Source organism: Corvus kubaryi, unplaced genomic scaffold, assembly GCF_017639235.1.
Source record: "Corvus kubaryi isolate FWS band 111438036 unplaced genomic scaffold, C.kubaryi_AGA036_p1.0 133, whole genome shotgun sequence".
Classification (NCBI taxonomy): domain Eukaryota; kingdom Metazoa; phylum Chordata; class Aves; order Passeriformes; family Corvidae; genus Corvus; species Corvus kubaryi.
The window spans coordinates 34587048-34599558 of NW_024580667.1; the positions used below are offsets into that span (position 1 = coordinate 34587048).

The window sequence follows — 12511 nt, forward strand, 5'->3', positions numbered from 1 at the left end:
CACAATTCTCAATTTTTTTTGCAAGGACTTGTTTCTACATTGTGTGGAACAGACACATCTTACGTGGCCTATGAATTCCAAATCTTTTCCATGTTTTAGACAAATAGCACACACTTTAGGTCAACAAGTTAATTAGCTCACAATTTCAAGATAACTTTCTCAATTAACATCTGGCACTTCAAAAAAATTTCTTTAAAATCACTAATTCTACACAATTTCCTTTCCATGATATACTCCCTGTAAGAAACTAAAGAAGCTAGCATCCACAAAACCAATTTCCTAAAGATGCAATTCCTGCTTTTACTGTATTTAGCTGCCTTCTCAGAACACTTCATTCAAGATGGCTCTGGTCACACTGCAGCTGTTCTTTTTGCTTTACATCAAATTCACCAAAGCAAAGAAACTAATGTACCCTTTCAAGAATGACCTTTTTTTTCCTCTACTTATTAAGTAGTCTCCTCTTTTTCTACTTTTTTAAATAGTATTTTATGAGAGTTACATGGGAATTTCGTCTCTAAGATATCACTCCATGCCTTGGCAGCACTGTTAATGGCATCTTTCAGATTCAGTGACTTACACAAACAACGTTGTTCTCTTCTGTCAACAACAATTAGCAATGCTTTTCTGTAGCTCTTTTGGGAAGCCTGAAAAGCAGACAACCAGTAGCTACATAATGGAAGTTGCATTAGGAGGCAAGAATGTGGCAAAAATTTGGTTAACTGTTGTCGGCCGACCCTCTTGTGTGAAGAAGTGCTGTTTGGCAGCAAAATCACCTTTTCTTTCGGTTCTAAAAATGGCCATGAACAGCTGGTATAAACTGTGTGCAGAATGGATTCTGGTGAGCTTAGCGGATTGGTAATGGGATAAGAGACCTTTCACCTTTAGGTCAGTAGTTCAAATTCAGCCCAGGTTAGCAGCAATTGAAAGTCTTTACCATCTGACACTGTTCGTTAGACTATTTAAAATGACTGAAGCAAAGTGTTGTCACAGTAAAACAAGATTCCAGTATTAAGAAATATGAAGAGTCTCAGCAAGCAGAAACAGTAGCTTGAGACTTTACTTTGAAATCCCATCATTCTGACTTCATAGAAATCTACTCCTCTAACCCCTGACAGCCCCTTTCCCTGCTCCCATACTCCTGCCCGCCTATCACAAGTCATCCTCCAGGCAGCTACACACAACCAAGACAGCAAAATCACCGCTTGCCATCCCATGGCTCTGCTAATAGATACCAAAGTCACCACCTCTCTATGGCTTTAGGTGGCAATCCAGATTCAGCTCATCACTGCTATCTGTATTTTGTTGCTACTGCTATATATAGTGCAGCTGCAATATTTTCCAGAACTTCTATCCTTCACTAGGCAAACATGTAGCAGGTGCTGACTCGTGATGTGCAACACAAGACAGATACCATTAAGAGGCTGTTAGAACCAGGAGTTTATAAGCAGTGTAGCTCCAAACCATCAGCAACAGGATTTTTACCTGCTTTTAGACATTTTCTTACCATGCTTTATGTATTTTCATGAGTGGACAAACATGAGAAAGAAAGACATGCTGCATGTAAAAATTCCTCCCATCTTTTACACTAGTCACAGCCAGTTTTGCACAAAGACAGCTCTGGAATATATAATTTTCCAATGGCCAGTAAAATCTGATGAAAACCCAGAAAGTGATAAACGAAAGTCTTAGCACTGGGTAATGTTTTATCGGTCTATGGAAGGTTATTTACCTTCATTTTATGCCTTAGAATCAAGTTACTTTATAAGAACTTAAAAGCATTTACATAAAATACTCTCACAACAATTAACTGTAAACTAAAAACATAGGTATGCCATTTGCTCTCAGCAAATCTCTTACAAACACGCCAGATTATTCTACAAAATTAATTTTTATTCCCTAAAAAGTTGTGACAAAAATACTCAAACGATCCCATGAAGAGAAAACCTACCGAAATTACCATATTTCTCTACACCAGTCTACACAAATGATCATTTCAATTACATTAAGCGAATTCAGTCACATTTTGAGGACAAAGGGAGTACTCCCTTGTTATTTAAATTGCACAACTCATGAGGGAGGCAGAAGGCTGGGAACAGGTCTGAGACACAAATATACCAGGGGTAAGTGCTCAATTCATTGTACATTTCTCAGTTATTCTCTAGCCAACAAGGGATGCTTCTCATTTCAATCTACTACAAACATCTAAAATATGGGACATTTTCCCTTTGCTATCACTAACTGATTCACGTATAGGAAGCTTAATTACACGACACGCACATGTATTAACAGATATTTTTTAAGTACAGACCATAGACTTCCTTCATATAAAGTCCAAGAAGAACACCTCTTATCTTCCATTGAAGAAAAGAAGAAACTTTTCTGGTTAAAGCCAGGATTTCTGAAATACCTTAAGAGATTTTGACATAACTTGGAAGCCAGAAAGGCTATCAGTCTAAGAGGTCAGAAACTTTTTATTTATTGCAAAGCTCTTGATAAGTTGTTTTGGACCATGACTGTCCTTGATTAGGCTGATGACAACGAGGTAACAGAAAACACACCACACTATGAGCAGCTATAAAGAATCACATATTCAACACCTGGTCTACCTCAATTTTAACAGCGGTAAAAGCTGTTGCCTGAAAAAAGCTGCAAAAGTGCCCTAAATGACACCGTACAGAAGTTCTCCGGCAGCTGCTAGGGCAGACATCTCTACATTCTCTTGTGGAAATTAAGAGCAACTAGTTTTACTATGCAATTATCCAATCTTCAATCTTCTGTCTCATACTTACACCAGCTAGCCTCAGAAAGACGGCAGAAAAACAGATACAACAAAAAGAACATTGCCAACAGCAAATAATAAGCCATTCTAGCGGAATCACTTAGAGGCAGTAAAACATCTGTTACAAATTTGTGTAGCATACAAGAGACACAATGGAGCTGATTCACCAATTTTTTTTGCTTCCCAATCTCGTATAGTATTGCAGCAACACTTAAAACAAAAACTAAATAAAATATAAACTTCCTTCAAGGTGCTATTTACACTTTTTTTGTGTAACTATACAACAGAAAAGGTATATTCCCAAAGAGTTCCCCAAAAAACAGCAAAGTAACAATACAACTCTGATTACTGCAAAATAATTTACCAGAAAAACTGAAAGGCATCCAAAAGATACACCAGAGGGAGGTGAGAAATGTACAGGCAGTACAAAATATTGGACACAGTTTAGTTAGCAAATATATTCTGAAGTCTGTATCTAAAATAAAACAGCTACAGTGATCTCATCAGAGAATGCTGAAACATTAAAACAGAAAATTGCATAATTTAGTAGAAATGTTCTGATGATGTTGACAGGTAGCTGTGTCTAATGCACGCTGACAAATATCTTAAGAGGATCATTTCTGGATCAGACACACATCATTTTGGAAAGTTCTTCCAGCTGTGGAGTGTTCAGCAAGAACAAGGCAAGTGAGTCAGTCAGTCACTGATCACAGTTAAGAGATGCAAAAGGAAAAAAAAAGACTGAAGCAATACAGGGACATCTGGAGACTATCCTGGTCCTGAAGTTAAAGCTGGACAAGCTTTATTAGAATTTCTAGGTTTGGCTCTTAACAGTAGGAAGCAAGTGCAAAAAGTTGCATAACTGTAAGCTGAACTGAAAGTAAAGCTTGAGACTTTGGAGAAGTGAGAGATCAACTGGGTAAGACTGGGGAAAAATCATAGAAAATTACAACTCCAGACTCAAGCTGAAATGCTGATTAGAGACAATACACAGTCAGGATAGAGGAAGTAAAGAATATCTAAACAAGTAGATAACTGAATCTAAGGTAGACCTGATAGTGCCTAGCAAAGGCATGTAAAGTGACTGGCATGGCTAATTCCAAAACCACTGCTGTCCTGCAAGGCAAGAAAAATTTACCAGCAGTCTTCCCCTGGCACAGAAGATTGCAACACCCCCCAAAGTCTCTTTAACTTCTTTACCCAAAGCATAAATTTACCTAAATCATAAATTTACCCAATTATTACCTAAAGTCATGCAAAGATGTCAGATCACAAGGATCTCTTTACACTCTCTCATTGCCCACATGTAGAAGCAGCACACAGGACATAACCCTAATGAAATGTAGCTAAAACAGAATGAGAAGCTTATCAAACTGATTCCATATTTCAGTCTTACTGGTGTAATTTAACAAAGTGAGAAAAGGAGGATAGAAGCAATGGAATGGACTTGCTTACAAGCTGAACACTCCTCCAACCTTCAGGAATGATATCCAGACTTCAAGTTATATACTTGTTTTCTTAGCTTATGACCAGAAATCCATCAAACATTAAAAAAAGCAGTAGAGGGTGTTTTCCATAAAACACTGTTCATCTGTTCACTTGAAGTGTACATTAGAACAGCTTCCACTGACTACATGAGTTGTCACAAAAATCCTACACCGTGTCAGCATGCTTTTTACAGTTGCATTCGAGTCACCATTTCAATCTTACGGAAATTGCTAGAGTTTTTATTGCTGATATACACATATAGTTTCAATCACCCTTCTAGAGAAACTCAACAAGTGATCATCAAAGTATAAAAAATAAGAAAGAAACTTCAGGGACCAGTAGGGGAATGCCTCAGAGCACAGTGGCTAGCCACTTAATGTGAACTCACAGTGGCACTTATCAGTGACCTTTTGCAAGGTCTTTAGGTCAAGTGTAACAAAGAGCAAAAACTCCGAACGTTTACTTGAGTGCTGTGCAAGGGTTCACTGCTGCAAAGCTTTGCACAGGCAGGCTTATTTCAGTGAGTAGATCTTTTAAGTTCAGTGGGAAGTGCTCACATACATTAAGATACTTATGCTTAAATCTTTGCAGGAGCAGACCCTTGAATATGGGAGAAGGTTATGGTCTATTTATTTAAATAACACTTTTCTGAATCTGAAGAGTTGTTTTTCTTACCTGAAGTCTAGTATTCATTTCCAAGAAGTAGAAATTCTTACTGGAGTCCACAAGGAATTCTACTGTTCCAGCAGAGGAATACTTTACTGCTTTGGCAAGAGCTACTGCTTGTTCTCCCATTGCTCTTCGAGTTTCAGGGTCCAGAAAAGTGCTACAATACAGAAACAATGACTTTTTTTAGTTAAAAATAATAATTATTTAATCATTTAATCTTCTGTTTAAACGATGGTCAAAAGAGGACAGCATCATTATTTAAGTTATGAAAACATGTCAAGACTGTTAAATGTATGTCTTTACATTTATATTACCCCTAAGTAGATACACTGCATGCTTTACAATTATTGCTAATGTACAGGAAATTCAGGATAAATAACCATATTCTCTAAAATATAAAATAACAGAACACAACACTCTTTGAACAGTCAGATCTATAACAATGCAAATTAAATGAAAAAAAAGACATACAAACTGACGCAATCTCAGGAGATATTTATTATCCACGTTAATTTCAATACAGTCTTTTCCACAAATCTTGGATACACTCAAGTGCAACCAAAGAGCAGCTCAGCTACCACCTTGGGAGCCACTGTGAACACTGCACAATGTCTCTCATTCTAGGAGAGCACTCCACCACATCCACTGGGCCAGTGAATTGAAAGACTGTGGAAGTCTTTCTGGAAGTAACCTATTCTTCTTGTTACTCTCCTCTACCATAAATGCAGATTTAGATTAACCTATGCAGATTAATTAGATACATATATATTTCTGTGGTATTCTACCAAAGCCTTGAAACCAGTTGCCCCTCAAACTGATACATTGATTTTCAATGAAAGAACATGTAGCTGTTCATCTTACATAAGCTTGTAAATACACTTATTATTTATATTTCTGGTTTGACTTACATTAGGCACGTAACTCAGCTATCATTTCAAAAGTATTTTTTCAAAGGAATAAACAGTCACTTCCACCTTACCTCTAAGTTACTCTTTTAAACTAAAACACTAAGTGTTACATATTTCTTGAGAGGGGTTCAACAGTGGGCCCTAATTCTGCAAAGGAGCAATCAGGGGCCTTCACCTATCTAAAGTGGCCCCAAAGCCAGTGAAGCTCCATCTGGAGCCCTGGACTGCACCCAGACAGAAGCCAGTGCTTGGTCAGGACTTACCTTTCAGCACTTACAGGGGTGCTTTTCACTGAGACCTGAACTCACACAAGAGCTAAAGACGTCTGCCACAACAATCCATATTTGACATGACACAAGAAGTGAGCAAGTATCTAGGCAAAGTAGGAGACAGTGGAATCCTTTTCTTTACTGGAAAAGTGCTACTTCACACCTCTGTCCTTTCAGTGCCCAGAGACAGATTCTGATGGACCGAAAGGCAGGCATTTTCAGAATTTAGGAAAAAATTTTTTTTCTTGGCAAACATTGGGACCAACAGGAAATGGAAGTCAAGTCTCATTCCAAGAAAGCTGTATCAGATCCTACATCAGTTGAAAGGGAAGATCAGAAGACACAAAAAGGGTGTCATACCTATAAGAATAGGCACTGGTAAATGCAAAATAGTTTCATAATATTTCTTATTTTCATTCAGTAAGAGGATAATACATTACATGAAATCAACAATCTATAATTCAGTGTGGAGTTTCTGCAGGGCTTTGATCATGAAAGGTCAATGAGGGGCTTATGAAGAACAAAACCTTCTCAATATCAGCTTCATACTGTATTTCTAGAATAACCATTATTACTTCTCATGTAGATGAAAGACAGTTACTCCCCTTCATTACAGTGGTGTCTTCCCTATACTTGTTAAATGGAGGTCGGAGATCTCACTGTTCACCTCCTGCTGCAGCCAGAGAATGGAACGCCGGTGTCACATTGCTAAACTTGATCTCCGCCACACAGTTAAGCTTAACACTCTGAAATGACTGGATCATCCCTACCATTGGCTAGGTTAATTAACCAAAGTTTTCATATTCCCCTCTGCTGCTTTACCTTTCAAATACATTGTTTCTCCCTTTTTTAACAACACACCTTTTATTAACCAAAATAACTCTTCTAAAATCTAATTAGGCATCACTTGAAAACACAGCATTTTAAACCTGACTTTCAATCTTTTTCAAACATAGATCTGTTTTTCTTTAGACCAAACAGCTCCTATGGCAGCCCAAAGGCTACAAAATAAAAAGGAGTCACAAAATAAAAGCATCAAAAAGAAAAAATAAATCAGACCTGACACTTCACTCATAAGACCTTCATCAAGTTATTGTGAAGTTAATCAAAGGGAATACAATTGTCACATTGTTTCTACAGCCAGAGAGACAAACCACATGGGCAAGATGTTACCTCTCCACTTCTAGTTCATCAGATAAGGTTTCCCAAAATATCCCTATCACCTTCACTCACAGACGAGGTTGAGATTTTGAAAAATAAAAACAGTTACCATCAGTGGAAATTTATTGCTCAGTTTGGACAAAAAATAAATGATCAATAACACTTACCCTTCCTCTGAAGATTCCACCACACTGAGGGAGTGAACCTCAATTTTCTAAATGTCAAAGTCAGCTTCCCTGCTCCAAGCACACTGCGTGTTCAAAAAAATTACTTACCTATACAAAACATTATCCTTTGAGATATTTATTATGTACTACCAGACCATGGGCATAAATATGCTAAAGGATTTGAGAACACAGTTCTGCCCCCACATCTAAACGGTGCCCACCTATGAATCACATGCACAGTCACAAACAGAACAGGCTCACATTTCTCTTAACCCAAAATCCTTCAAGGATTTCTAGACAGTGAGAGGAAATTGAGAGTCTGACACACATATATGGATAAGAACTCTAAGGAGAACCTGTAGATATGTTCTCTAATTCAATAATGCACCTTTCTGCTAAGTTCCTTCCTACATACATTCATTCAAATTGTCAGTGCCTCTGAACAGATGACCATTCCTGCGCACAAGTGGCAAGGCAAATTTGAAGCGCTTTAAGAAGCTTCTAACAGGTTCAGAAATTGTTAGATAGGAGACACATTCTCACCAAAGTAAAGTTATAGAGCACTCCTCTGAGTTAGTCCTCCAATTATTGAATAAGATCGTCAGTTAATACTCCTGTGCATTTAATTTTGATTGACCCTAAAGGATCCATGGGGTTTTTCTCCACATGGGAAACAATCTCTTATTAATCACTCCAGCAGACAGCAAAATACAACCACACCTTTGCATTTTTTCTTGCCAAAATACAGTGTCTCATGGCAACAGTCTCCGAAAACGAACAGAGAAGAGTTTGGGCAGTTGAGGAACAAAAACTCAACTAAGGAACTATTAAATGTCACTCATGTCACTCACCTCTTTAAATGTCAGCCTCTGTGAAATGAGAGGACAACAGCATATCCAAAAATGTGTGAAAGTAGAAGCAGATAAAATTACAGTCCATCACTGGAAGCTCTGTGCATCACTAACTTTGCCCAGCACAAACTAAAACACTAGCGATGATTGGATGTGTCTTATTGTCTGTGCTTGCCAAAACAGAGTAGGACAACTCACCATGTGAAAAAGGCATAAGCAAAGTTTGTTGGTCTCCTATCTGAGTCTGGGGAATTGACCACCATGAACACCAGGGGTCCCTGGAATACTGTAACCTCATTCGTGTGTGAACTAAAGGGGCTTCTCTCTGCAAATGAGAGAGGGTTTTTCATTTGTTGTTTGTTTTTAACAAAAGACTAAACTTCCCTAGGAAAACTGGAGATACAAACACAAAATGATCCCATAAGGGTAAGTTCAGCAGCTGCAGACTTAGCTTTAAGAAAATCATAGGTTACTCTCCAAGCCAAAAGGCCCAAAGTCTCTTATTAGACACTTAGGAAAATGCCATCATAATAGAGTAAATCAAAAAAGGCATGAGAAGAGGCCAATGTCAAAAGCCCTAAATTGTCCAAAAGGCAAAAAAAACCCCCATTTTAGCCCATAACATCCCTATCTCCTGGGTTTTGTGAAAGAAAATAAAAAGGTTTGACCTATCTCAGAGGTCTTAATAGCAGCTACCATGTAAAACGGGAGAAAAGAGGACAATCTATTTCCTTCATCCAGCCATACCAGAAGAGGTGCGTCCAGGAGTCCTTAAACAATCAAACTGAAAGAGCATTCCCAGGAAGGGTTAGCTTGAGGTTTTAGGGTCTCTATGGTGTCTCACAGAAGTAAGTGCCCTGCTTATCTGCAAGTCTTGTAACCCTTTGAAAATTAGTGGATTCTGCAGACAAGTGCAAGTGGCTGTAAGGCAGACAGCACTTCCAAAGCTGTCAGTAGAAGTCTGGCAGAGTCTAAAACATTCAACAACAAAAAGGAAGAAAAGTTTTCACACCAAATTTTGGAAGCTACTGACTTGCCCACGCTCTTGTAGAAGTATAGGAGGGGATGAGAACTTACTGGCAACTCCAACAGAGAAGCCCAAGAAAGTTGAAAGGCTGGTACTTTTGATGAAAGAAAACACTCTGATCACAGCTGGCTGGTGAGAGAAAGATGTATCACACCACTTTAATTGACCACAGGCAAGGAGAAGGAGCAGGCAGGAATGACAGGCATTGCCTTACATACACTCAGAAGACAGAGGCAGAAGACACTCCTCTTTTAAGTGCTTAGGTACACATATATGCACATGTGCATTATATAAGGACCTGAAGTATTCACTTTTCACAATAGCACAGTAAGATCTTTAGGCATAAGCAGCATAAGGCTTCCAAGAAATCCACAAGCCCTACCAGGAAGGATTTATTAGTAGATTTGTATCTTTAAACTTTGGGGTTTTATTTAAAATATAGGTCAAACAGTGGCAGTCCTGCAATTACGATTCAACATTAACTAACAAGGCACCTCTAAAGAAACATCATTTGGATGATGTGCTTTTCCTCACACCCCAAATTGTTGCAGCACATAATTCTGTGCTACAACAAAATATGGCAAACCCATCCCAGCTGGTGAACATATTACAGTGGCAATTCCCACAGGCAGTGATATACCTCTGTCTGCCTTTCTGAAATCAGAACTTCCTGCTGCGCTTTTTATACACATATTCTCTGATGACTGCCATGCAACAGAAAACACAGCAAGGCCACATCTTGCATAGCAGCAAAGTATTCCAGCTTCACGATAAACCTGTAAGATTACGATAGTTTTGCACTTTTGAGTTACTAGACACCTAGATCTCTAGTTCACTACCATGAACGGTACTAAACGTGGTGCAAAGTATTTTATACTTCATATTCCAATTCAAATGGAAATATACAGTATTATGTGGCCTTCACACAATTACTCTAGTATAGCCAAATACCTGTATCTGTGGTAAAATTCATACTTATTTCATATTTTATTTGACTTTTATATCCAAAAGTGAATATAAAGAAAAATCTCATATATATTAACAAAGCCATCTCATACCAAATTATATCTGATTGGTAAGATCCATATCCATTTTATACAAGATCATGAAAAAAATTAACTACACAACACCAGTTTTCTTATGGAAAGACACTGTAAAGCAAAATCAAAACACCCTCAAGAACATCAAAACTGCATTACAGTCAAATTACTGTAACAAACATTTATTTCCTTTGTGCTTTTTAATAGAATAAAATTTCCTTGCATTTGTACAATAAATAGAACCAGCAGCCTTCCAAAAGTGCTTTCAGTTACCATGAAGCTGCATCAAGAATCCAGTATACACACCTTGGTGCTTCCTCCACAACCTTCTGGTTTCTCCTTTGAATGGAGCATTCTCTTTCATTCAACCACAAGGCATTGCCATGTTTATCTGCCAAAACCTGAAACAATAACACACTGCTATTAACTAACAGATGTTAGAGATGGTCTTTTGACATAATACTATTATGAAGCATTTAGGGTTTGGGGGGTTTTTCCCAATCTAAAAATAAAGCTTGGGAAAAAAGCTCATGTAGAAAATTAATTATATATCAAATACTAATTGAACATTCCTTCAAATTCTGAATAGGACTATTCTAAAGCCTCTATGTAGAGTCTGTAGAAAGCAAAAAACCCTCTCACTTCAAAATTTGATTTCTGAATTTTTGGGGTCTTCTTACAAAAGGCTGAAATAAGATTAAAACTACATTTTCAAGCATTTTAAATTGCATTGCATTATGAAATTACACAAAAGCAAACCAACAAAATAAACATCTCCAAGGATGCAAAATTTTGCTCCTGACTTTCAGAAAGAATGTCTAATGAAGCTTTCTCAGTAAGCAAACCACAATGTCCTGTCTTTAGTGAAGAAGAAGAAAAAAAGATCTTCAGAAACTTTGTTATCCTCATTAAGGAGAATTAAATTTGCAACTTCCTCAGTACTTTCAAAGGAAATTAAAGCAGTAGTTTCAAGAAATTTTTTTAAAAATCAAGAACTACAGTTCTTGGCTGCAGCCAAGAGGTAACAAAATCAAGTATCCAAATCCAACTACATAAATTACACAGTAGAAAAAAAGCCCAAAATTCAGCATAGCAGAACTCTTAATTAATTCTTCAACTTCAAACTAGAGGTGAAAGTAAGGAACTCTGTCCCTTTATGAAATTGATGGTATGATGCAGCCATTTCCAATACCAAATACTGGATTTGAAGATTCAAGTAGACTTCTTCCCATCTTATGATGATAACTCTACACTTGTTCTCAGAACAATTTCATTTAACACACACCACACCTGCTCCCTTTCTTCCTTATAAAATTTTTCTTCTAACCCATTTTTTTTCCATCTATCTTCCTGCTCTGATCTGCAGGAACCCATGACAATATTCATGCTTCATTCTTTAACAGTGAAGTTCTACACTGAAAACCGACAAGATAAAACAAGGAGACAATCTTCCTCAAACTGTGTGAACTCAACCATATCTACTCACATTTGTGACAAAGAATCTGTATTACTTATTATTCCTTTTAGTACCACAGAGCAAGTATGCCACCAGGCAAGATAAATCCTGCATCTATGACACCAATGGCTGCTAAGCCGTGAAAAATCTGGGGAGATGTGACTGAAAATGAGGCAGTGAACTCATGAAGACAACAAAAAACTATAACAACAACAACAAACCAGGTACTTCCTACCCAAATGCTCACCCATCCAATCCAGATGAGTGGAGCTCTACAGACTCATGGGGCCCTACAAGAAATCATTTGGGAGGCCCAAAGATTTTTGGACTCGTTTTTTGTGGGGGTTATTTTAGTATTAAAGCAGTACCTTTAGAGCATAGCACGGTACTTGATGGAAAAATCACTGTTCTTTAAGTAGAATGATTCCTTATGAGCACTTCTGTTTCACTGTTAGAAAACCTACAACTTTCCACAGAATTCTGTCTCATCAAAACAAACAAACAAAAAAATCTTGGAACATTACAATAAAAACTGGTAATTGTGCTTCTCTCCTCTCTCTCCAGGTATTTTTTCTGAAGAGGATAATACATTTTTTCAATCCAAGCAGTAATTTTTTTTTTCCACTTCAGGACATTTCTCATATCCTACTAAACTTCAGCAACCTGGACCTTAAAAGAAATGTTTTTCCATTATTA

At 37.6% G+C, this 12511-nt stretch overlaps 1 protein-coding gene across 3 annotated transcripts in view; it reads right to left on the bottom strand.

Annotated features, from left to right (window-relative positions):
• Nucleotides 1-12511, bottom strand: part of PCCA (propionyl-CoA carboxylase subunit alpha) — a 272415-nt gene that overhangs the window by 161657 nt on the left and 98247 nt on the right. For all 3 annotated transcript variants that reach the window (XM_042042942.1, XM_042042930.1, XM_042042953.1), the window contains exons 11-12: nt 10666-10760; nt 4943-5093 (exon numbers count right to left, since the gene is read on the bottom strand). In XM_042042942.1, coding sequence (XP_041898876.1) covers nt 4943-5093; nt 10666-10760 — 246 coding nt within the window. The remainder of the gene's footprint in view (nt 1-4942; nt 5094-10665; nt 10761-12511) is intronic.